Source organism: Amblyraja radiata, chromosome 15, assembly GCF_010909765.2.
Source record: "Amblyraja radiata isolate CabotCenter1 chromosome 15, sAmbRad1.1.pri, whole genome shotgun sequence".
NCBI lineage: Eukaryota > Metazoa > Chordata > Chondrichthyes > Rajiformes > Rajidae > Amblyraja > Amblyraja radiata.
The window spans coordinates 53,162,821-53,189,919 of record NC_045970.1 but is presented as its reverse complement, the minus strand read 5'-3'; the positions used below and the strand labels follow the sequence as shown (position 1 = coordinate 53,189,919).

Below are 27,099 nucleotides of genomic sequence, written 5' to 3'. Positions count from 1 at the left end.
CCAGCACTTTGTTCTTTGTTCAAAACATTGGACATAAGTGCCACGGGAAGGTGGTCATTGAGGCAAATATTGACTATTATGCAAATGGCTTTGATTGGGTGGAATTTGTAGCAATGTTACAAAATTTTGAGATTTTAAAAATCAAGTCTGCAATTTATCCCATTAGATAAAGCATACAAAGGTTTAATTTGACACATAATTCGCTTTCATTTCATGCCAGGATTTTAGGGGATTGAGGAGCATACTCAAGGAGGAAATCACGAGGGCAAAAAGGGGTCATGTGTTAGTTATAGCAGATAAAATGAAGGAAAATATAAAGACGTTTACAGAGGATTGGGCCCCCCAGGAAGTGGTCATATTGTCAGTGTGGGAACAGGCCCACACCGGCCAACATGTCCCAGCTACACCGATCCCACCTGCCTGTATTTGGTTCATATCCCTCCAAACCTGTCCTATCCATGTACCTGTCCAACTCCTTAAATGTTGGGATAGTCACAGCCTCAACTACCTCCTCTGGCAGCTTGTTCCATATACCCACCACCCTTTGTGCGGAAACGTTACCCCTCAGATTCCTATTAAATCTTTTTCTCTTCACCGTAAACCTATGTCCTCTGGTCCTCGATTCACCTGCTCTGGTCAAGAGACTCTGTGCATCTACCCAATCTATTCCTCTGATGATTTTATACACCCCTCATCCTCATGCACTCCAGGGACTAGAGAGTCCCAGCCTATTCAACCTCTCCCTATAGCTCAGATCCTCTAGTCCTGACAACATCCTCGTAAATCTTCGCTGCACCCTTTCCAGCTTGAGAGAGTTAGATGTAGCTCTGAGGGCTAAGGCAATCAAGGGATATGGGGAAAAAGCTAGAGCAGGATACTGATTTTAGATGATCAGCCATGATCATATTGAATGGCGGTGCAGGCTCGAAGGGCCAAATGGCCTACTCCTGCACCTATTTTCTATGTTTCTATGACATCTTTCTTATAACATGGTGCCCTGAACTAAACGCAATACTCTAAATGCATTCTCACAAATGTCTTATACAACTGCACATGACCTTCCAACCTCTATACTCAATACTCTGACTGATGAAGGCCAATGTACCAAAAGCCTTTTTGACCACCTTATGTACCTGCGACTCGACCTTCAAGGAACTACGTACCTGCAGTCCTTGATGCCTCTGCTCTGCAATGCTCCACAAAGCCCGACCATTCAGTTGAGGGTGGTACAAAAGCAATGTTCAAAAGACATCTCGACAGGGCACATAGCTAGGAAAGGTTTAGAGACTTATGGGCCAAACCTGGGCCAATGGGGTGAGCTGTGGTGGGACATCTTGGTTGGCATGGACAAGTTGGGCCAAAGAGCCTGCTTCTGTGCTGTATGTCTCCCACGGTAGACAAAAGGGCTGGAGAAACTCAGCGGGTGCAGCAGGATCTATGGAGCGAAGGAAATAGACAATGTTTCGGGCCAAAACTTTTCCTATTCCCTTTGCTCCATAGAAGCTGCTGCACCCGCTGAGTTTCTCCAGCACTTTTGTCTTCCTTCGATTTTCCAGCATCTGCAGTTCCTTCTTAAAAACTATCTCCCACGCCTCCCTACTCTAAGATCCCTTCTTTAGCATCCCACCCTCATATCCTTCCACCTCTCCCAGGTTCCACATTTCACCTTCATCTTCCAAATGCAATCTTTTGTTTCCACTTTACTTCCAGCCAACGTTACTGTCTCCATCAGCCCTCTTCATCTGCATCCACCTATCACTCACCAGCTCTTGCCCCACCCTTTTCCCTCAATCCTCATATATCTTCTCTCCTCTAGCCTATCAATCTAAAGAAGGCTTCCGACCAAAAATGTCACCTATCTATTTCTCTCCTGACTAATGCTGCCTAATCTGTTGGTGTTCCGGCAACGTCTTGTTTTATTTTTAACTAAAGATTAATGCATCTAGTCTTGTGTCTCCATTTTACTGCTCCTCTGCAAAATCGTCTCAAAACATGCCCACTTTGAAGAGGCTCTCCTCCTCTGAGAGTATGTGACTCTTTCTCTGTGTGACTCTTACAGCCCTCCTGCTCTTTCACCACGATCTCATCAAAAAAAGGTTCCCGTCCCAAAATCTCAAAAAAAGGTTCCCGTCCCAAAACATCTTCTTTACATTTTCCTCCGCAGATGATACCTGGCCCGCTAATTCCCTCCAGCAGTTTGTTTTTTATGCTCAAGATTCCAACATCTACAATTTTTTGCGTCTCCCCTTTGTTCCTCCCACCCTTCCCCTCTCTACAACTTCAAACAGAACTGAGTACTCACTTTGTCCGGAAAAAACTTTGACTGTTGATTGAGACCTCAACTGATGCTGCTTGCCCTGCAATGCATTTTCATCTCTTTTTTTTAAATTACAGATTTCCAGTAGCTGAAGGCTCCCAGGAGGCCATGGCCCTTGCTCGGCTGAGCTCAGGACCCGGACTGGGGGATCGCGGCCGAGCTGGTCCCCCGTGGCTGAACGGAAAACCCGGCGGATCACGGCTTCACGAGGAGCTCGCAAAGACGTTCCCCTGCTCGTCTCCCGAAGATCAGAGGAGGGAGACTGTGACGACAACGACATACAAGACGCAAGGCCGGTAAGAGAGGAGATGGAACCAGTGTCTGGCCCATCGCGCCCTCATGATCTCCTGTGAGAGGTATCTGCAGGGAACAATGGTGGACAGGCAATGAGAGGGACATGGCTGCCAAGGAAAGAGATGGCTGGAGGCCCGCAGCAGCCTGGGACTTGCCTGGAACATGGAGAATTGGAGTATGGACTTTGAAAATGGCACCAAAGCATGCATGCAGGCACAGTAAACTATTTCTGTACACTTGCTAATCGAGGATCAGGGGTATGGCAATACTCTACTTAATTGTTTGTAAGAAAAATAACTTCACTGTGTTAGCACTTCGCACATGTGACAAGAAAACCGCCATTGAACAAGGCAACTACAGGCAAGTTGGGATGTGGTTCAGGTGGAACATAAATCTGGCAAGGGCCAGCTGACTCCACCGCTTTCTCTTTCTGCTGTACATTCCGGGTACCACAGTGGCATTAAGGGCTTTAGATGCAGTATTGAAAACAGAACTGATTTATTTTACACAGATCCTGAAGATTACACTCCAGGGTTGTTAACATCAGTAGAAACAAACTCTGACTGTGTCCAGTGAGCAGGGTTCAGTCCTGGATGAGCAGAAGCAGTAACTGCAGTCTCAGCAGCCACAAATGTTTAAATATTCCACTTTGGAGCGGAATCAAACTTTGTCCTCGGTGTGGACTCGCTGGTGTTTCTGCAGGTGGGATAACTGAGTGAAGGTCCTCTCGCACTCGGAGCAGGTGAACGGCCTCTCGCCGGTGTGTATCCTCTGGTGTGCCTGCAGGTTGGACAGCTGGGTGAACCCTTTCCCGCACACAGAGCAGGTGAACGGCCTCTCCCCGGTGTGTATCCGCTGGTGCCTCAGTAGGATGGTTGAATGGGTGAAGCCTTTCGCACAGACGGAGCAGGTGAAGGGCCTTTCATCGGTGTGAATCCGCTGGTGAATCACCAGGTTGGACGAGCGGCTGAACCCCTTCCCGCACTCGGAGCAGGCGAATGGCTTCGCCCCGGCAGGGACCTGCTGCTGGTTCTGACCGATCTCTTTCCCAGATTCGAAGTCGGCAGAGGACCTGCTGTGAACCTTCTGGTGCGTCTTGAGGTTGGACAACTGTGTGAATCCCTTCCCGCACTCGGAGCAGATGAAGGGCTTCTCCCCGGTGTGGATTCGCTGGTGCGCCTTCAGGTTGGACAACTGAGTGAATCCCTTCCCGCACACGGAGCAGGTGAACGGCCTCTCCCCTGTGTGAACCTGCCAATGTTTCTGCAGGTGTGACAATTGATTGAATCCTTTCCCGCACTCGGAGCAGGTGAATGGCCGCTCCTCGTTGAGAATCTGCTGGTGAATCAACACGCCAGATGATGGACTGTATCCCTTCCCAGATTCGGAGCGTGGTGACTCCCTCACCCCCTCCCCATTGTGAAGCCGCCGGTGTTTCTGCAGGTGCGATAACTGATTGAATCCCTTCCCGCAGTCGGAACAGGTGAACGGCCTCTCCCCGGAGTGAATCCGCTTGTGGGTCTGCAGTTGGGATAACTGGTTGAATCGCTTCCCGCACTCGGAGCAGGTGAACGGCCTCTCCCCGGTATGGATCCGCTGGTGAAGCATCAGGCTGGACGAGCGACCAAACCCCTTCCCGCACTCAGAGCAGGTGTAAGGCCTCTCCCCAGTGTGAATCCGCTGATGCGTCCGCTGGTGGGATAGCCGATTGAATCCTTTCCCGCAGACGGAGCAGGTGTACGGCCACTCCCCGGTGTGAGTCCGCTGGTGGATCACCAGCCGGGATAAACGACTGAAACCTTCCCCGCATTCGGAGCAAGTGAATGATTTTTCGCCAGTGTGAACCCGCTGGTGCCTCAGCAGGCTGGACATGTGAGAGAAGCCCTTCCCGCACCCAGTGCAGATGAACAACATCGTGCCAGTGTGAATCCTCTGGTGCCTCAGCAGCCTGGTTGAATCGGTAAAGCGCTTCCCGCACTCGGTGCAGGAGAAGGGCCTCTCCCTGGAGTGAAGGCGCTGGTGCGTTAGCAGGGAGGAGGAGCGGGCGAATGTCTCAGAACAAATGGAGCAGGTGAAGGGCCTCTCCCCAGTGTGCACGCGCTGGTGCGTTAGCAGGTGGGCCGACCGAGTGAAGCCCTTCCCGCACTCCGAGCAGGTGAACGGCTTCTCCCCGCCAAGAGACTGCTGGGGTTTCTTCAGCTTGGCCGACTGAACGAATGCCTCCGCACTCCCCGAGCCGGAGAGCACCCCCTCCCTGGAGTGAACCTGCTGGTGCCTCAGTAGCGTAGCCGACTGAGAGAAGCCCTTCCCACACTCGGAGCAGGTGAACGGCCTCTCCCCCGTGTGGATCTGCTGGTGCCGTAGCAGGATGGAGGAACTGGTGAACGCTTTGCCACACTCGGAGCAGGTGAACGGCCTCTCCCCGGTCTGGACTCGCCGGTGCCTCACCATGTTACCGAACTTTCTCCCACGGTTGGAACGGTGAAACTGATTCATTGCTGAGGAGTCGATCGTGTTGTGAACAGCGGGGTAAATCAGCAAATTCCTTCCCTGGTTCAAGGCTGGGTAATTCTCTTCCCCAAAGTTATTTATGAAGCAGTCAGAATGAGCTCCTTTACTCATTGTCTCCTTTACTATCAACTGTCAACTGTGTCCTTTACTACCAACACATTTTACTAATAAATCACTAAATAACTATTCACCTTCTGGACTGATTATCAAAACCGTACGCACACACAGAAGACGTATTTGGTTTCTCTGATCTGTGAACTCAATAATTTCTTCTCCAGCTGCACAGTGAACTCTTTTCACACTCAGAGCTCTGCAACATCTCTCACTCAGCTGCCTCTGTCTCCAGAGCTTGACCGGTGACAAAAAGCTTTAAAACCTTCTGCCTGAGACAATAATTTCTCCTTCGATTGGTGGCGTTCAGCCTTCGTTGAATCAAGTGGTAGAGTCAGATTTTGATAATGTTTGGTTTGAGATTCTTGTCTGTAAATGTTCCTGTAATATCCTGTGAAAAAAATGTAAATGGCATCAGGAGAAAAATTGAGAGCAGATTATCCTAGTTTCCACATAGAGCAGAAGATGTTATGAGGAGGTGCTGCACTGTCAGATCTGCCTTTGCATCATGTTGTAGTCTGCTCTCCCAGACAAACACACAGGATGACTCCAGCTCTTCCTCGAAATACTGCCACAAGGCGGATGATTCAGAGCTGGAGTTATCCTACGTGTTCTGGGCACTACTTATCACTCAGCCAGCATCACACAGATACATAGACAATAGGTGCAGGTGTAGGCCATTCGGCCCTTCGAGCCAGCGCTGCCATTCAATGTGATCATGGCTGATCATCCACAATCAATACTCCATTCCAGCCTTCTCCCCATATCCCTTGATTCCGCTAGCCCTAAGAGCTCTATTTAACTCTCTTTGGAATGCATCCAATGAACCAGCCTCCACTACCTTCTGTGGCAGAGAATTCCACAAATTCCCAATTCTCTGTGTGAAAAGGTTTTTCCTCATCTCAATTCTAAATGGCCTACCCCTTATTCTTAAACTGTGGCCCCTGGTTCTGGACTCCCCAACATCGGGAACATGTTTCCCTTAATAATTTTACATGTTTCAATAAGATACCCTCTCATCCTTCCAAGCCCAGTCGCTCAATTCTTTCATCATATGACAGTTCCACTATCCTGGGAATTAACCTGGTAAACCTACACTGCACTTCCTCAATAGCAAGAATGCCCTTCCTGAAATTAGGAATCACAAAATGACAAATCAAATCACAAAAGGGTTTATCTGATCATTACCACAGAGCTGAATGTGGGAACTTGTTGTGTATGAATCATCTGTTTAGTTTACTTTACTTTGGAGATGCACATTGGTGGAATATGGAGGGAAACCCGATCACCTAGAGAAAACCCACACGGTCTCAGGGAAAATGTACAAACTCCATGCAGACAGCAACCAACGTCAGCATCGATCTGGGTCAGCACAGTGGTGAGATAGGAGAGCTGCTGCCTCACAGTACCAGAGACCCAGGTTCGATCCCGTGTCTGTGCGTTCTCCCTGTGACTGTGTGGGGTTTTTTCCAGGTGCTCTGGTTTCCTTCCACACTCCAAAGACGTACAGGTTTGTAGGTTAATTTTATACTGTTTTACACTGCTTTTCTGAAGACGGGTTACAACCCAAACACTACGTAATCTTGTTCTCTAGAGATGCTACCTAACCCGCTGAGATACTCCAGCATTTTGTGCCTATTTTATGGATAGGCGACGTTTCAGGTCGGGACCATTCTTCAGGCAATATGTCCACCCCGAATCATCGCTTATCCATGTTCTCCAGAGATACTGCCTGACCCACTAGGTTAGTGCATAATTTCTCTTTTTTTTTGTAAATCAGCATCTGCAGTTCTTTGTTTCTGCATCTTATGTTTTTGTGTGTTTGGCTGAATCTCTGTGCCTGTGATGTTGCTGCATGTAAATGTTCATTGTATCTACCACATCATATTTGTGCACGTGGCAATAAACCCAACTTGACCTCCCCATAACGATATTAGTCTGATTCTGTTGAAATGCCACCTGTTGATTTTAGGGCTGAGAATCTCTGATCTATTCAGATGGGACAGTGATTACTCAAGTACGGCATTTGGCAGAACATACCTACACAGATATATTCCTCAAACACCAGTGTCCCTGACGTCCCCTCTGGCAGGACTGAAATGAGCTGCCGGGCCCGTGGAGTTTCTTTTGTGCTCGTTCCTCTTCCATTCATTCACTCATTCAGCAACATTCCTGCAAGAAATAGGAATAGTAATCCTGCATTAAATTTATCGATACATGTACAGCAGTTAATGTTCGTTAAAATAAATAAGGTTCTTGCATCCATCCAGCAAAGATCCTTCCCTGAAATGCCCGAATGCAAGTCATGTCTAACAATGTAATTTGGAGGGGAAATGATGAGATGCAGGAGAAACTCAATTTGAAAAAAGTCAAACAAAAACTGTAGATGCTGGAAAATTAAAATATAAGGAAAATGTGTTGGACATATCCAGCACTTTGGTGGAGTGAGAGCCGGGACAGTCCCAGTGCGGAGGCCCGCGGTGTTTTTCTGGAGCTCGCACCGATTATTCTTCCGACCGGCGGCTGCTCCCGGGGCTCCCGCTCGGTCACGGCCCTGCTTCCGCTCGCTCACGTCGGGCTGTCGGATCCCACGCAACCTCCTTCTGTTGCTCACTGCGCATGCTCGGCAGCATCGTTGCAGGAGGAGCGGGCGGTTGCCATGACGTCGACGGGGCACTTTCCAGCGTGCGATGCTTTCTGGGTAAACACTCCGCCTTTACAAAGCATTGTCAAGCTCGCATTTGAATGGCCCGACAGGATGAGAGTCATGCAGCTCATTATCAAGCCCGTCGGCGCACCTGATACCGTTTCATTGCAACGTAAAAGCTGCAAATCGCCGACTCCAGTTAATGCCCAGCAAGTCATGCAGGTGCAGGGAGTGCGAATGACTGTGCCAATATTCCATGTGGATGTTTTTTTTTATATTTTTCACCAAATATATTCTGCACCATGGCCATTCAAAGTAATAATCCCCTTTGTGATTAAGGGTTAATTTATTATGGGAAACAAGGAAATGGCAGAAGAGTTGAACAGGTACTTTGGATCCGTCTTCACTAAGGAGTACACAATCTTCCTGATGTACTAGTGGCTAGAAGATCTGGGATGACGGAGGAACTGAAGGAAATCCACATTAGGCAGGAAATGGTGTTGGGTAGATTGATGGAACTGAAGGCTAAATCCACAGGGCCTGTTGGTCTGCATCCCAGGGTACTTAAGGAAGTGGCTCCAGAAATCGTGGACGCATTGGTGATCATTTTCCAATCTTCTATAGATTCAGGATCAGTTCCTGTGGATTGGAGGGTAGCTAATGTTATCCCACTTTTTAATAAAGGCGGGAGAGAGAAAACAGGGAATTATAGACCAGTTAGCCTGACATCGGTGGTGGGGTAGATGCTGGAGTCAATCATAACAGATGAAATAGCGGCACATTTGGATAGCAGCAACAGGATCGGTCCTAGTCAGCATGGATTTACGAAGGGGAAATCATGCTTGTCTAATCTCCTGGATTTTTTTGAGGATGGAACTGGGGAATTGGACAAGGGGGAGCCAGTGGGTGTAGTGTACCTGGACTTTCAGAAAGCATTTGATAAGATTCCACATAGGAGATTAGTGGGCACAATTAGGGCACGTGGTATTGGGGGTAGAGTGCTGACATAGATAAAAAAATTGGTTGGCAGACAGGAAACAAAGAGTAGGGATTAACGGGTTCCTTTCAGAATGGCAGGCAGTGATTAGTGGGGTACCGCAAGGCTTGGTGCTGGGATCGCAGCTATTTACAATATACATCAACGATTTAGATGAAGGGATTCAAAGTAACATTAGCAAATTTGCAGATGACACAAAGCTGGGTGGCAGTGTGAACTGTGAGGAGGATGCTATGAGAATGCAAGGTGACTTGGACAGGTTGGGGGAGTGGGCAGATGCATGGCAGATGCAGTTTAATGTGAGGTTATCCACTTTGGTATCAAAAACAGGAAGGCAGATTATTATCTAAATGGCGTCAAGTTGGGAAAAGGGGAAGTACAATGGGATCTGGGGGTCCTTGTTCATCAGTCAATTAAAGTAAGCATACAGGTACAGCAGGCAGTGAAGAAAGTGAATGGCATGTTGGCCTTTATAACAAGAGGAATCGAATATAGGAGCAAAGAGGTCCTTCTGCAGTTGTACAGAGCCCTGGTGAGACCACACCTGGAGTATTGTGTGCAGTTTTTGTCCCCTAATTTGAGGAAGGACATTCTTGCTATTGAGAAAGTATAGCGTAGGTTTACAAGGTTATTTCCCGGGATGGTGGGACTGTCATAAGCTGAGAAAATGGAGCGGTTGGGCTTGTAATTTAGGAGGATGAGAGGGTATCATATTGAAACATGTAAGATTATTAAGGGTTTGGACTCGCAAGAGGCAGGAAACATGTTCCCGATGTTGGGGGAGTCCAGAACCAGGGGCCACAGTTTAAGAATAAGGGGTAAGCCATTTAGAAGAGAGATGAGGAAACACTTTTTCACACAGACAGTTGTGAGTCTGTGGAATTCTCTGTCTCAGAGGGGGGTGGAGGCCGGTTCTCTGGATACTTTCAAGAGAGAGCTAGATAGGGCTCTTAAAGATAGCAGAGTCAGGGGATATGGGGGGAAGGCAGGAACGGGGTACTGATTGGGGATGATCAGCCATGATCACATTGAATGACGGTGTTGGCTCAAAGGGCCGAATGGCCTACTCCTGCACCTATTGTCTATATATTGTCTATTGTTTCTGTCAGTGAACACTGCAGCTGCAGTCCCTTGTGAACACAGGCGTTTCATTTATTTTTACGTGCATCAAGGTAGTGAAAAGCTTTTTGTTGCATGCTGACCAGTCAATGACCTGTCAATCTCAGCTTTAAAAACACACAAAGACTTGGACTCTGCAGCCGCCTGTGGCAATGAATTCCGCAGATTCACCACCTAACAAAATCCCTCCTCATCTCTTTTTTAAAGGTACGTCCCGTTATTCTAAGTCTGTGCCTATGGCTGTAGACGCTCCCAATAGTGGTGAGACAGGGAGTCATCCAGAATAGAAACAACTTACTTGTCCCATAAAAGTGCCAATAATATGTCGGATCCATCTACACTCATTTCAATTGCACGTATTTTATCCCTAATCATCTAAACCTTGCCTGTATAATAGTTGTAAGTGGAGATTATGTCAGTTTATTGGTTTAGTGTACATTTAGAACTAATAGGGACATCCTCTCCACATCCACTCTATCCAAGTGTGCAGAACTTCAGATGTTTACTTTACTTTAACATAGCATGGAACATGGTGTAGGCGCCGACCTGTAGGGGGTATGGCTGCCTAGCCTGCAGCTGTCTGTTTTTCATCTCTTTTTTCTTATTTTTAGTTAGTTTAGTGTTTTGTTTTCAGGAGCTAGCTTTTTATGTGTGGGGGAGTGGGAAACTAATTTTCAGGGTCCCTACCTGGTCGGAGATGCAGCTTTTCTCCGGGCTGCACTTTCGACCGGTCCTCGCGGCCTACCAGCGGGCCTGGAGTGGCATTTCCTGAGGGGACCGCCCGGGGCATCGGCGGCCGCGGAGCTGCGGGTCTGAGGACGGCGGTGCAGCGCTTGAGCGCCATTGCGGGGCGGGCGGTGCCTTGCCTGGGTCGCCGCGCTGGAACTCCGGTGAGCTGGGACCGGCGTTAAAAACATCGCGGAGCTGCGGGCGGCGGCGCTGAACTTTACATCGGGAGCCTGGGATCTCTCGATGAGATCGCCAGTTGAGCTCCATTCGGCGCGGCCTTGTCGGCTCCGGAAGCCACGGTCTCGAGTAGGGAGGCGGCCGTTCCAGGGTTCCCATGCCGCTGAGAGGACTCTCCCGACGCCGGAACATCATCACCTGGCGAAGATGGCCTGGAACATCGGGCCTCCGTAGAGGCAATTGTGGAGGCCTCAATAGGCCCGACTATGGGTGGACATTGGGGATGGGACTGGACTTTGTGCCTTCCCCCATAATGGGAACCATTGTGGGAGGATGTTTTTATGTTAAAGCTATTTATTATTGTCATGTTTGTATTCTTTTTTATGTGCTGCATTGGCAAAAAGAATTTCACTACACCTAACTATGTGACTAATAAATTTGAACTTGAACTTGTTTAAACCAAAGATAGACACAAAAAACTGGAGTGACTCAGTGGGTCAGAATCTTCATTTACAATTTTAAGACAGGCAAGGTTTAAATGGTTAGGGGTCAAATGCGTGGAATTTTAAAAGTTATTGATATTTAATTAAAGTTTTAAAAAAAACACTTTGAAAATAATAACTGCCATTCAGAGGGAGACTCTTCTGGCTGCGCTGAAATTTTTGCAGAACCTTAGATTTTTCCCTTCGTCGGTTTTGTCAAGTTGCCTTCAGATTTGAGGTTATATTTCACGTTATTGATATTTAAAAAAAAAAAAAAACAACTTTGGAAAAAATAACTGCCGGGGGGGGGGGAGAGAGAGAAGGAGAGGGAGAGAGGGAACAAGCTGCAGAGTCATTTACACACGATGTTAACTGTATCAGCAGCTCTGAATGGGTGAACTGCTGAGTGGTGGAAATGGGTTGTGTTGGGGGAACGGGTGAGTGGTGGAATATTGTGGAATATTATGTTGGGGGAACGGGACCCAACAGGTCCCACTTGGTCTAGTGATCATCTAAAATCAGTACCCCGTTCATGCTTTCTCCCCATATCCCTTGATTCCTTTAGCCCCAAGAGCTGAAGAAGGGTCTCGACCCGAAATGTCGCCCATTCCTTCTCTCGAGATGCTGCCTGTCCCGCTGAGTTACTCCAGCTTTTTGTGTCTATCTTCGAGCTATACCTAACTATGTCTTGAATACATCCAGTGAATTGGACCACTGCCTTCTGTGGCAAAGAATTTCACAGATTCACAACTCTCTGTTAAAAAGTTTTTCCTCGTCTCAGTCCTAAACGGCCTATCCCTTATTCTTAAACTGTGACCCCTGGTTCTGGACTCCCCCAACATCGGGAACATTTTTCCTGCATTTAGCCTGTCCAATCCCTTAAAAATTGTAGATGTTTTTATGATCCCCTCTCATCCTTCTAAATTCCAGTGAATATAAGCCCAGTCGATCCATTCTTTCATCATATGTCAGTCCCACCATCCCGGGAATTAACCTGATGATGAACGTACGCTGCACTCCCTCAATAGCAAGATTATTTTAGGAGACCAAAACTGCACACAATACTCCAGGTGTGGTCTGACCAGGGCCCTATACAACTGCAGTTGGACCTCCTTGCTCCTATACTCAAATCCTTTATCCACTCTCATAGACTGGGGATGGGGTGGATTGGATAAAACCATAAAGACATAGGAGCAGAATTAGGCGATTCAGCCCATCGAGTCTACTCCACCATTCGATCACGGCTGATCTATTTTTGCCCTGTCTACCTCATTCTCTTGTCTTCTCCCCATAACTTTTTGCGTCCTACAAATCAAGACCCCATCAATCTCTGTTATTAAAAAAACTCAATGACATGGCCTCTTCCGCCGTCTGTGGCATGGCCTCTACTGCCTTCTGCCTGGCAAAAGAAAATCTCCCTTGTTCGTGCTGACCTACCACCTGCCACTATGTCCTGCCTCAACCCTTTTTATGCTTTTTTGTTCCTCCCCCCCACCCATACAAAGTCTGAAGAAGGGCCTTGGCCCAAAACTCCATCTATCCATGTTCTCCAGAGATCTGCCTGAGCTGCTTAATTATTCCAGAACTGTGTGTCCTTTAATAAATTCCAGATTCACCACCCTCTGTCTAAAGAAATTCCTCATTATCTCCATTCTAAACGTACGTCCTTTTTTTCTGAGGCTGCACCATCTGGTTCTATACTCTCCCATTACTGGAAGCATCCTCTAGGCCTTTCACTATGGAACGGACTGAGGTTATGGGAGGGACATACAGGATGGGGCTTTTTTTTTTCTCGAGAACGTGATGGAAACGTCACCATGTTCTCTGGAAACAGGGTGGGGCGTAGGAGGCTGAGCTGCAACCTTACAGAGAAGTCTTTTTAAACTCAGGGACACAGATAAGGTAAATGCTCACAGATCATTGGTACTTTATTGTAATAACAAGGAAGTGCAGATGCTGGTTGATACCAAAGAAAGACACAAAATGCTGTACTTCATTAAAAAAATATAAAAAATGTAATTTATTGTACATATATTTGTTATTATTCTAGAACCCAACATGCTCATAAAGCTGTTCCATTCATATCTGGTACATATGACAAGTAACACTCTTGAATCTTAGCTCGTACAACCTCTCTCATTTGGGGAGTCAAGATTTCTAGATTGTGGAGAGGAATGGCTTTGTCCATCTTGGTTATCTTAGTGTAATCTTACTTGCTGGAAAAGAGGTGCAAAGGATTTAGTTTCATGGGATTTAGTTTGCGACCAACGTCTCCAACTTCCTATGGCTGGTCATTACACAAAGAACTGCAAGTGCTGCTTTACTAAAAAAAAGACAGTGACTTTTTTTTGATAAACCAGCATCTGCAGTTCTTTGTTTCCACATTTTACTGTTCCACTGTGAAATCTCCTCGAGGTGTGCCTTCTTTGAAGAAGTTCTCATCCTCTGTCGGGAGTTCTTTGAGACCCTCTCTCATTGCTCCCCCTCTGTGATTCTTGCTGCTGGCAGTCTGAAGAAGGATCCCGAAACGAAACACCACCTATCCATGTTCTCCATAGACGCTGCCCGACCCTCTGAGGTGCTCCAGCATATGTGTCTTTTTATTTAATGGGGAAAAGCTCCAAAAATAATTTGTATCCCTCAGTCCATCCCCCACTCCAAGGAAAACAAATCGATATGAAGACACAAAGTGCTGGAGTGACTCAACAGCTCAGGGAGCATCTCTGGAGAACGTGCATGGGTGATGTTTCAGGAAGAGACCCTAGACCCTTCTCCAGACTGTTTCAATAATCAGTCAGCTTCATCAGTCTTTTTCTAAGGAATGCCAGAGGTTGAGACAAGTCTTGATAGAAGTATAAGAAATGATGGGAGACATAAAGAGTTTAGACAGTCAGAACCAGAGATGCTGCCTGACCCGCTGAGCTACTCCAGCACTTTGTGTCTTTTTCTGTCATCACAGCGGTAGAGTTGCTGCCGTTCAGCACTAGAGACCTGGATTTGTTCCAGATTACAGGTGCTGTCTGTACGGAGTTTGTACGTTCGCCCTGTGGCCGCCTGGGTTTACGCCTGGTGCTCCGGTTTCCTACCACACTCCAAAGACCTTTGTCTTTGCAGGTTAAGCGGCATCTGTGTTGTAAATTGTCCCTGATGTGTAGGTCAGCACCGACTCAGTAGGACGAAGGGCCTGCTTTCACACTCTGTCTCTGAAGTAAAGTCAAAGTTAATAGGCTCGAGCCTCCTCGCATTGCGAACTGATGTTTTAGACTTCACCTTAAGTATGCCAGGCTACTAACTTCACCTGTTCCCACACCCAGCTTACTGAGCTGCCATGAAGCTGATAGAGCATCCATTCAGTCAGCAGATCCCCCACACAGCACACAAAAAAGGTGGACACTGTTTAATTAACTCATCGAACAAAGTTTGGAACGTACTTGATCAACATAGTAGTACCAAGTTTATAAAAAAAACATTTCCTTTTTAAAGTTTTGGTTGCAAACAATTTACAAAACACAGAAATAAAAGACTATTAGTGCTTGTGGGTTTGCTGAGCAGTAATTATTAGCTCAGTGCATCATTATAATAAACTCACTTAATCCTGGTGTAACTCTGTCACATTTCCAGGTCGTTTACAATGGGACGAGTCAGTTCCAATGATTTCTCTCGTTTCAAGGGACAAGGAGGCAAATAACAGAGTCTGTGTTCAAAAGGGAACTGCAGATGCTGGAATATCGAAGGTACACAAAATTGCTGGGGAAACTCAGCGGGTGCAGCAGCATCTATGGAGCGAAGGAAATAGGCGACGTTTCGGGCCGAAACCCTTCTTCAGACTAGAGTCTGTCGGGTGTTAACTCACAGACAACAGCCTTCCCACTAGTTTACAGATCGCCGAGTCCACGCCGACCATCGATCACACTAGGTGTAAGAAAGAACTGCAGATGCTGGTTTAAATCAAAAGTAGACAAAATATGCTGGAGTAATGCAGCAGATGAGGCAGCAACTCTGGAGAGAAGGAATGGGCCACGTTTCAGGTCGAGACCTTTCTTCAAACTGAGGTCAGGGGAGGGTGTTGGGACAAAGATAGAATGTAGGCGGAGACAGTAAGATTAGTGGGGGAACAGAAGGGGAAGTGGATGGAGAGAGAAAGCAACGGCTATCTGAAGTTAGAGAAGTCAATGTTCATACCACTGGGGTGTAAACTACCCAAGCGAGATATGAGGTGCTGTTCTTCCAATTTGCGCTGGGCCTCACTCTGACAATGGAGGAGGCCCAGGACAGAGAGGTCAGATTGGGAATGGGAGGGGTAGTGCTGGGCTACCGGGAGATCAGGTAGATTAAGACGGACTGAGCGGAATTGTTCAGAGAAACGATCACCGAACCTGCGCTTGCTCTTGCCGATGTAGAGAAGTTGACATCTGGAACAGCGGATACAGTAGATGAGGTTGGAGGAGGTGCAAGTGAACCTCTGCCTAACCTGGAAAGACTGTTTTCGTCCTTATATGGAGTTGAGGGGTTTGAGGGGAGTGGGTGAGTAAGTGGAATAACATAACACTAGTGTGAACGGATGATCGATGGTCGGCGTGGACTCGGTGGGTCAAAGGGCCTGTTTCCACGCTGTAACTAAACTCTAAACCCAGAAAGATGAACAGCAGCAGTAACTGCAGAATTCAACATATTCACATAATCCGTTTAATTTTTATCCTCGGTGTGAATCTGATAATTTCTCTGCAGGTGTCTTGAATTGATTGAATCCCTTCCCATTGTTGGAGCAGGTGAACACCCTCCCCCTGGTGTGAATTTGCTGGTCCGTCACCAGAGGCCAGGGGCACCAAATGGCAGAAGCCTTCCCCACGTTCAGATCAGATGAAAGAGAACCACATTCAAAGTGCTGGAGTAACTCAGCAGGTCAGGCAGCATCTGCAGAAGAAACGGATGGGTGACGTTTTGTATCAGGACCCTTCGTTCGACTAAGGAGGGGGGAGAGGTGGCAAGAACGGTGGGTGACCGGGAACAAAGGGTGGGGGGGGGGGGAGCCTGCTGCCATGTGCAGCGGCAGGCAGAAGATAGGACTGTTCGGTGAATCTTTGTGGCTTTGTCGGCGACAGAAACGTGTGGTGCCAAGGTGAAGTCTGCTGTACAATTTTACCGGGTTGTATGCAAAACAAAGCATTTCACTGTATCTAGGTACACATGACAATAAAGCATCATTGATCATTGAATTGAATGAAGGTCCCGACCCGAAGCGTTGTATGTTCATTTGATCCACGGATGCTGCCTGACGTGCTGAGTTTTTCCAGCACTTTTTGTGTTTTGTTCAAGATTCAGGCATCTGCAGTTCCTTGTGTCTTCAGAACCTCCCCACGGTGTATCACCAGGTATGATCCCCGAGTTTATCCATCCCCTCGCGTGGAAGCTGATGAACGACCTCTCTTTGTTGTGAATGACCAGGCCTTTCTTCCAAGAACGTGGGTAAAGGAAATGAAGAATAAATGAACAACCTCTCACCAGGTAGTAGAAACAAAGAACTGCAGATGCTGGTTTATACCAAAGATCGACTTAAAGTGCTGGAGGAACTCAGCGGGTCAGGCAGCATCTCTTGAGAAAAAGGGACAGGTGGCATTTCGGGCCTGGACCTTTCTGCAGACTGAAAGTAGAAGGTGGGGGGGAAGGTGAAGAGCTCGAGGCAAGGAAAGATCAGAACTGTCAATCGCAGGGCTGTTAAAATTCATCACCTCATATTGCGCTTGGGTACCTTCCAATCCAGCAGTATGGACGTGAATGTGCAGGAAGAAACTGCAGTAGCTGGTTTAAACTGAAAATAGAAACAAAATGCTGGAGTAACTCAGCAGGAAAAGTCTCGATCTGAAACGTCACCCATTCCTTCTCTCCAGAGATGCTGCCCGTCCCTCTGAGTTACTCCAGCATTTTGTGTCCATCTTCGGTATGGACGTTAAATTCTCTAATTTTAAGTAACTTCTAACCTCTTCCAGCAACCTCATTTAACCAGTTCTACAGTTCACCACATGGTATCCTCCTTGAGATCATATCTTCCCGAGCCAACAAGAGCATCACCCTACCCAAGGTCATTTGTTGCCTGATATGGCCTGATATTTTCTCGCCTCCAGCTTTTCATCCCCCCCAACCTTCCACTTTCAGTTTGAGGAAGGGTCCCGACCCAAAACATCACCCATCCTTTTCCTCCAGAGACGCTGCCTGAACCTCTGAGTTGTTCACATCCCTGTATCCCTTCATTATCACCTCTTCCCCAGCCAACAATGGTCCATTATGGCCTCCACCCTTGGTCATCTGTGGCCGGCCCTGCTTTGTTCTGGTCTTTGCTTACCTCCAGTTCCCCCCCCTCTACTTTCGGTCTGAAGAAGGGTCCCCGGTCCGAAACGTCACCCATCCTTTGTCTCCGGAGATGCTGCCCGACCCTCTGAGTTCCTCCAGCACTTTGTGTCTATCTTCAGTATAAACCAGCGTCTGCCGTTCCTTCCTACACACTCCAGCACTTTGTTGGGTGTTGGGGCACGAGGTTGAATCCTTCTCACACCAAAACGCCCGTGAACAAACTCTTCTGGTGTGAACGGGTCACCAAACGTGATGACCAAGTGAAGTAGGTAACCAGAAGTTCCAGTTTTCACCATAATGTGGGTGTCGTGATTTATATTTTCTTGAGCGGCAAACTCTCCTGCATTTTCTGACTCTTGTATATTTGATGCATTTCACAACAGACCAACTCGATTTTGGCAGGTGATTATGTTCTGCAAAATAATTTTCGGTAAAGATGGGTGAGTAAGAATTGTGCCGCGCCACATCACAAAAAAATCTGTTACATTGGTAACTTTTCCATTATCTTAATACAGGACAGGACTCCATGTGATATATAGTTTAGAGATACAGCATGGAAACAGGCCCTTCGACCCACCAGGTTATCCCCTTTGCACCTACTTTATACACACTAGGGGCATTTTTTATAGTCAAGAGTTTAGTTATAATATGTACCACAACAAAAACAGACTTGGTTGGTAGTCTTTCTGCGGAGTTTAATGTTATAATAGAGCGATTGTCCTTACTTTCTTTTTCTTTCTTTTCTAGGGTCTACTTTCTTACTTTACTTCCTTCTCTAACTTCTTTTCTAAGGGGCTTTCTTTTCCCAACACTCTCTTGCACTTCACAACTCTTGCGCACCTTCTTTACTTTCCTTACTTCTATCTTTTTCTTAAAGCTTAAAAAAAAAATGAAGCGGTACAAAAAATGTATTAAGATATATGTGTTGTGTGTTATTGTAATTTACCGTACTTCTAATAAAAATAATTTTAAAAAAAAAATAAAAAAAATAATATGTACCACAATGGAACAATGGAACAATGAAATATAAAGTATCATTGAATTACTGAAATTCTTACTTGTCGCAGCATAACAGGTCTGTAAACACAGTACTCAATAGTTCACAGAATAATAAAACAAAAAATAGTTCAATAAATTTAAAAAAACAATATTCGTGCAATTAATCTATAAACCTACACGTCTTTGGGACGTGGAAGGAAACTGGAGCACCCGATGAAACCCACGCGGTCACTGGGAGAACGTGCAAACTCCACACATGCAGTGCCCTAGGTCAGGATTGAATCAGGGTTTCTGGCGCTGTAAGGCAGCAGCTTTTACAGCTGCGCCACTATGCCTCCCCTAGTTTAGTTTATTATCGACACGTACAGAAATACAGGGAAAAGCTTTTTCTGCATCCTATCCAGTCAAATTCTGCTATTGTATAAAAACACAAAGTGCTGGAGTAACTCATCGGGTCAGGCAGCATCTAATCAGACTGAAGGGTCTCGACTCGAAACGTCACCCATTCCTTCTCTCCTGAGATGCTGATTTACTCCAGCATTTTGTGCCTACCTTCAATTTAAACCAACATCTGCAGTTCTTTCCTACACATCTCTGCAGAAGATGTTTCAGGTTGGGGCCTTTCTTCAGAAAGTCTGGACCCGCTGCGTCACCTATTCACGTTCTCCAGAGGTGAACATTTGTGGTCAGGACGCTTCAGACTCCAGAATAGGTGAAGTTTCAGGTCGGGACCCTTCTTCAAAGTCTGAAGAAAGAGTTCCGACCCTAAACATTACCTATCCACGTTCTCCAGAGATGCTGCCTGACCTGCTGAGTTAACTGGCACTTTTGTCCTTTTTTTTAATATTCAGGGGGGAAAAAACTAGATGAGGCAACACTTACAATTAAGCAGTAGCTGCTGCTCTTTGGAAGAACTGGTGGTCTCTTCTCTGTCGTGCAATGCTTCCTGTGGGTCAGAGGTTTCTTTTGAGGCAATCTTTTGCAAGGTCTTCTTGTCTTTCAACAGTTTATCATAGAAAGCTGCACAGTCAAGTTCAATGTTTACCTGCACTAAGAAGATGGCTTTCATGGTCGAAACACTGATGGGGGATTTTTCCGGCGACCAGTCATTGCTCATGGCCGGAAATAGTCTTTCAACGGGGGATGCGCTGCCGGGTAGACACAAAATGAACTCAATTGCTTTCGCCAGATGCGAGTACTCCAAGCCTTTCCTGTCCATCTCGCGAAAGATGTGGACCCATCTTTCAGAGACGGGTACTTTCTGCGCGTTCCAGTCCAACACGTATCGGGAGATAACATGTTTTGTGTACCCCCATTCGTTGAAGAGCCGCTTCTTGTCGATTAAGCTGAGAACGGCAATGCTGTTTTGGCAAGTGGCCAGGCTGTTCTGGATGTCGTCCCACTTGGGGATGTTTCTCAGCAAGGCCCAGCCGAACAGTTCCGTGCACTCAAAGGTCGCTCTCCACTGATTCAGGTAACTCAGCGCCGTCGAGAAGAAATCCTCCAACGCTTTATAGAATTTCCCCTCGGTAATCGTCCCGTCCTCGACCAAACGCCGCAGGAGCACCAGCGTGTCCGATGCGACGCACCTCCCTCTCAGCCTCTCGGCTAAGTCCTCCCGAAGGTCTCGGATTTGCAGCGCAACCTCGATCGCGGAAAATTCGTTCTCTTCAATGGCCTCGACTGCCCTCTGAAAGACTGCGATTTGGTTAGTGGCGAAAGCAAGCCACATTCTAGTGCAAGGATCAGTAAAGATGCTCTTTAACAGCGTCGGGCACTTTTCCTGCGATAGAAAATACACTTTCAGCCCCTCAAAGGTCAACAGAATTCTGTCCAGCGCTGGTCCGAGGGAAAGGAACTGTACGCTGCCTTGCTCCAGCAACTTAGAGTACTCAGGGCTGCCAAACCGACAGAAATCCTTCAGTTCTTCCGTACGAACAGTGTAATTGTGGAAGTATCTGTAAACCTTCACAGCAAAGCACTCCAGATCGAGGGGAAGGCAGTCGGCTGCAACTTGTAGACAGTTACGTACAATGCGAGAGGCACAACCGACACTGAAGATCTCTTTCCCAAGTCTGACCTGCAACCTTCCCCAAACATTGTTTCTTCCAGCTCGAATTTTACAGCCACTAAAATTCATATTGGTGTTGTCCGAGCGAAGTCCGACCAGCTTTCCGCCGAGATGATTTTTCGTGATCAGTTGAAAAAGAAATTCGCACTGCAAGTCAGATGATTCGCCCGGCCTCGAAGTAAAATCAAAGATCTTCGTTTGCACCCCAGTCGTCGGACAAAAGTAATGGACCAGAACAGGGACCAGTTTGTGGTCCTCTTTGTTTAACGTATCCAAGCTGAGCGAGATAAACGAACATTTCTTTAAATCGCTCAGTACTTCCTTGGTCGACAAGGGCGCCAGCACGTTGCAAATGATCGCCTCAGATTTTGTCCATGCGGATGAAAAATTTGGCTCGTAAAATTTTTTAGTCAACTGTGATGTGCACTCACTAAATACTAAATCGTGACACACAGAGTGATAAGCAAAGAGTCCTTCACTTGCATGAATGTAATCGTCTTCTGTATTTGGCTCTATAACTGAATGGAACAGAGAACACAGTTTAGTTTAGTTTATTGTCAGGAGTACCAAGGCACAGTGAATAGCTTTTTTTTGTTGAGTACTATTCAGTCAGCAGAAAGACTTTAAAAAAATTTTCTCAGGATGTACGGAAACGTAATTATTTCTTTTATGTAAAGCACTTTGGTTTCAACGCGAGTTGATTTACACGCGAGTTGATTTAAACGTGCTGTATAAATAAAATTTACTTACTTACTTACCATAGATGATTACAATCAACCCGTCCACACCGTACAGATACAGGATAAAGGGAATAACGTTTAGTGCAAAGTAAATTCCAGTAAAATCCAATTGGGTCTCAAGTAGGTCCCGACCTGAAACGTCAACTATTCCTTTTCTCCAAAGCAGCGCCTGACCCGCTGTTCATAGAAACATAGAAAATAGGTGCAGGAGTAGGCCATTCGGCCCTTCGAGCTTACACTTCAATATGATCATGGCTGATCATCCAACTCAGTATCCTGTACCTACCTTCTCTCCATACCCCCTGATCCCTTTAGCCACAAGGGCCACATCTAACTCCCTCTTAAATATAGCCAATGAACTGGCCTCAACTACCTTCTGTGGCAGAGAATTCCAGAGATTCACCACTCTCTGTGTGAAAAATGTTTTCCTCATCTCGATCCTAAAAGATTTCCCCCTTATCCTTAAACTGTGACCCCTTGTTCTGGACTTCCCCAACATCGGGAACAATCTTCCTGCATCTAGCCTGTCCAACCCCTTAAGAATTTTGTAAGTTTCTATAAGATCCCCCCTCAATCTTCTAAATTCTAGCGAGTACAAACCGAGTCTATCCAGTCTTTCTTCATATGAAAGTCCTGACATCCCAGGAATCAGTCTGGTGAACCTTCACTGTACTCCCTCTATGGCAAGAAGGTCTTTCCTCAGATTAGGAGACCAAAACTGTACGCAATCCACTCCAGTACTTTGTATCTAACTCCATTAAAGATAGTCCGAGGGTTTTCAATTAGGTAAATGGTTGGTGAGGGCCACTCTCTAGTTGGTGACAGGGTGGTTCAGTAGAACTGTACATCTCAGGAATTGGCCCTTCGGCCCACTATGTTTGTACTGAACATGATGCCAAGTTCAGCTGATCCCATCTGCCCATGCAAAATCTATATCTCTCCATTGCCTGGTCTTCCCTGTACCGATCTAATAGCCTTGTATACACCCCAATTGTATCTCCCTCCAACGCCACCCCTGGCAGCACGTTTCAGACTCCCACCACTCTCCTAGTACAAAAACTTGCCCCATACATTTAACTTTGTTCACAGAGACAGCGTGGAAACGGGCCCTTCGGTACTCCAAGTCCACGCCGACATCGGTCACCCGCACATTAGTTCTACGTCATCACACTTTTCCATCCTGCACTAGCAGCATTTAGCAGAAGCCAATTAACCTACAAATCTGCAAACATGTCATGGTCATAGAGTAATACAGTGTGGGAACAGGCCCTTCGGCCCAACTCGCCCACACCAGCCAACAATGTCCCAGCTACCCCAGTCCCACTTGGCTGCGCTTGGTCCATAACCCTCCAAACCTGTCCTGTCCATGTACCTGTACAACAGTTTTTTAACCGATGGGACAGTCCCAGCCTCAACTACCTCCTCTGGCAGCTTGTTCCATACACCCACCTATGTCATGTGGGTAGAAACTGGAGTACCCGGAGAATACCCATGCGGTCACAAGGAGAACGTACATAATCTGCACAGACAGCACCTGTAATCAGGAACGAACCCAGTTCTCTGGTGTGTAAGGCAGCAGCTCTAGTTTTGCATGGTTTAGAGATACAGCACAGAAACAGGCCCTTCAGCCCACCGAGTTTGTGCTGACCAGCGATCAACCCGTACACTAGCACTATCTTGTTTAAGAAAGAACTGCAGATGCTGGAAAAATCGGAGGTAGACAAAAATGCTGGAGAAACTCAGCGGGTGAGGAAGCATCTATGGGGACAAGGGATAGGCGACGTTTCGGGTCGAGACCCTTCTTAATAGACAAAGGTGCAGGAGTAGGCCATTTGGCCCTTCGAGCCAGCATCAACATTCAATTTGATCGTGGCTGACCATCCCCAATCAGTACCCCGTTCCTGCCTTCTTCTCATATCCCCTGACTCTTTCCCGTAATGGGGTGACCAACACTGCACGTGATACTCCAAATGAATGCGACCCGCTTGGGAGTTGGACACTTACTCTCTTCCGGTTCCTTGAGCTTGGTTGTCTGAAGTTGTTGAGCTTCTTCTTCTTCTTCTTCTTCTTCTGTTTGGTCATCATGGGAGATTACATTGTGTTCCACTGCAAATCCATTCCCGCACTGATCGCAGATCAGCGGCTTCTCCCCCGACACAGCCTGCTGGGGGATCAATGGGCCTGACGACTGAGTGAAGCCCTTGCCGCACTCAGAGCAGATGAACAAGCTCTCCCCATTGTGGATCCGCTGGTGCCGTGCCAGGTTGGAAGACTGGATGAAGCCCTTCCCGCAGGTGGGGCAGGTGAACGGGCTCTCCCCATTGTGGACCCGCTGGTGCCTCACCAGGTGAGACGACTGAATGAATCCCTTCCCGCACTCGGGGCAGGTGAACGGCCGCTCCCCCGTGTGAACCCGCTGGTGCTTCTGCAAGTCGGAAGAGCGGGTGAATCCCTTCCCGCACTCAGAGCAGGTGAAGGGCCGTTCGCCGGTGTGGATCCGCGTGTGTTTCACCAGGTCACTGGGCCTCTTGAAGCGCTTCCCACATTCAGGACACTGAATTGGGTTCATCGCTGTCGAGACAAGAGAGGTTTGATCAGTAAGTTGCTCGCCTGGTCACTCAGCGGCTGAAAGTCCTACCCCTAGCCTGAGGGAGCCTCTAGAATTCAGGCTAGAACATAAAAACAAGGATGAGCAGCCAAGATGGCACTAACGCCAGGTGACTCTGTGTCCAGGTCCCAGAAGTGGTTCTGCAATCATTCATTACACTCACTCCACTCTTTTAAACCTCTATTTTATTAGATTCCCATTATCCTGTATCTGTACACTGTGGTCGGCAAGATTATAATTACGTCTCATCTTTCCACACACTGGATAGCATGCAACAAAAAAAACTTTCCTCTGCACCTCCGTACTCGTGACGTTAAACTAAACTAAACTAATGCTGAGGTTTTGTAAGGCGCTGGTCAGGCCACATTTGGAATATTGTGAGCAGGTTTGGACTTCAGATCTGAAGAAGGATGTGCTGGCTTTGGAGAGGGTCCAGTGGAGGTTTATGAGAATGATCCATGGGGATGATTGGGTTAATTTAGGAGTAGGGTTTGAAGACTGTACTCTCTGGAGTTTAGAAGGACGAGGGGGAGCTGGGTGTAGGATCTTATTGAAACCTAATGGATAATGAAAGGTCTGGGCAGAGTGGACGCGGACAGGATGTTCCCAGTAGCGAGAGAGTCTAGAACAAGAGGGCACAGCATAAAAAAAAAGGATGTATCTTTAGAATGGAGATGAGGAGGCATTTCTTTAGCCAGAGGGTGTTAATCTGTGGAATTGATTGCCACAGGCAAGTGGTGGAGGCTAAGTCATTGGGTATTTTTAAAACAGATGAGTAAGGCTGTTAAAGGTTATGGGGAGAAGGCAGGAGAATGGGGTTGAGAGGATCAACCATGATAGAATGGTGGAGTAGACTCGATGGGCCGACTGGCCTCATTCTGCTCCTGTGTCTGAAGGGGCCGATTTCTGCTCAACACCGGGGTTGGGGGAAGGGTGGGAGCAGGAACACCGCGGGCATCCGCACCAGGGGAGGGGCTGTCCTGTCCTGTCCGGCCCCGGCCTTGCCCTGTCCCGGCGGGCAGAGTCGCCCTCTCCCTCCGCTCGCGTCCCGCCCCAGGGGCCGCAGCCCTGGACCCTCCCCTCCCCCCCCTGCCCCTCCCCGCCCCCCCCTGCTCCTCCCCTCCCCCCACCGCTTCTCACCGAAGGTCCCACCGCCACCCGGCCGGGCCCAGGAAGCTCACGGGCGCCACGGCGCATGCGCCCCCCCCCCCCTTGCAGGGCAGGGGATAGAGAGGTTTCCCGCCAGCGGGTGTTTGTGGGTAATAACATCGCCACTGCTTTCAGTGTGACCGGATCAGCACGGTGGTTCGGATTGGAAACCTAACTAACCTCCAGTGTCTACTTTAGGGAGACAACGGAAGAAGGTGGAACTAAGATCGACAAAGGGAGACTTGATCCAAAATGTCACCCATTCCTTCTCCCTAGAGATGCTGCCTGGCCCGCTCAGTTATTCCAGCATTTTGTGTCTATCTTAGGCCATTCGACCCTTCGAGCCAGCACCGCCATTCACTGTGATCATGGCTGATCATCCACAACCAGTACCCCGTTCCTGCCTTCTCACCATATCCCTTGACTCTACTATCTTTAAGAGCTCGATCTAACTCTCTCTTGAAAGCAACCAGAGCATTGGCCTCCACTGCCCGAGGCAGAGAATTCCACCGATTCACAACTCGCTGTGTGAAAACGCTTTTCATCATCTCCGTACTAAATGGCCTACCCCTTATTCTTCAACTGTGGCCCCTGGTTTACCAACATCGGGAACATGAAAATGTTACTCTTAAGTAAGTTTATTGGTCAAGTATTCACATACAAGGAGTTTGCCTTGGTGCTCCACCCACAAGTAACAACATGACATACAGTGACAGTTACGAATGACTCCGAAAACATTAAACATTAATAATAATAAAACATTGATGATAAAACACCATTGATCAAGCGTGGATAGGGGAGAACCAGTGGATATGGTGTATCTGGACTTTCAGAAGGCTTTCGACAAGGTCCCACATAAGAGATTAGTATACAAACTTAAAGCACACAGCATTGGGGGTTCAGTATTGATGTGGATAGAGAACTGGCTGGCAAACAGGAAGCAAAGAGTAGGAGTAAACTGTTCCTTTTCACAGTGGCGGGCAGTGACTAGTGGGGTACCGCAAGGCTCAGTGCTGGGACCCCAGCTATTTACAATATATATTAATGATCTGGATGAGGGAATTGAAGGCAATATCTCCAAGTTTGCGGATGACACTAAGCTGGGGGGCAGTGTTAGCTGTGAGGAGGATGCTAGGAGATTGCAAGGTGACTTGGATAGGCTGGGTGAGTGGGCAAATGTTTGGCAGATGCAGTATAATGTGGATAAATGTGAGGTTATCCATTTTGGTGGCAAAAACAGGAAAGCAGACTATTATCTAAATGGTGGCCGATTAGGAAAAGGGGAGATGCAGCGAGACCTGGGTGTCATGGTACACCAGTCATTGAAAGTAGGCATGCAGGTGCAGCAGGCAGTGAAGAAAGCGAATGGTATGTTGGCTTTCATAGCAAAGGGATTTGAGTATAGGAGCAGGGAGGTTCTACTGCAGTTGTACAGGGTCTTGGTGAGACCACACCTGGAGTATTGCATACAGTTTTGGTCTCCAAATCTGAGGAAGGACATTATTGCCATAGAGGGAGTGCAGAGAAGGTTCACCAGACTGATTCCTGGGATGTCAGGACTGTCTTATGAAGAAAGACTGGATAGACTTGGTTTATACTCTCTAGAATTTAGGAGATTGAGAGGGGATCTTATAGAAACTTACAGAATTCTTAAGGGGTTGAACGGGCTAGATGCAGGAAGTTTGTTCCCGATGTTGGGGAAGTCCAGGACAAGGGGTCACAGCTTAAGGATAAGGGGGAAATCCTTTAAAACCGAGATGAGAAAAACATTTTTCTCTGGAACTCTCTGCCACAGAGGGT

At 47.3% G+C, this 27,099-nt stretch overlaps 2 protein-coding genes across 2 annotated transcripts in view; one reads left to right on the top strand and one right to left on the bottom strand.

The window, feature by feature from the left end:
* Positions 1 to 27,099, top strand: part of LOC116981517 (gastrula zinc finger protein XlCGF57.1-like) — a 52,480-nt gene that overhangs the window by 16,811 nt on the left and 8,570 nt on the right. The window lies entirely within an intron of this gene.
* Positions 2,364 to 25,340, bottom strand: LOC116981632 (zinc finger protein 721-like). The gene is made up of 5 exons (XM_033034719.1): positions 25,291 to 25,340; positions 23,547 to 24,113; positions 19,614 to 21,320; positions 7,692 to 7,846; positions 2,364 to 5,251 (listed from the first exon to the last, which is right to left on the bottom strand). The coding sequence occupies exons 2-5, from the start codon at positions 24,109 to 24,111 to the stop codon at positions 3,272 to 3,274; spliced, it is 4,407 nt and encodes a 1,468-aa protein (XP_032890610.1). The 5' UTR covers positions 24,112 to 24,113; positions 25,291 to 25,340; the 3' UTR covers positions 2,364 to 3,271.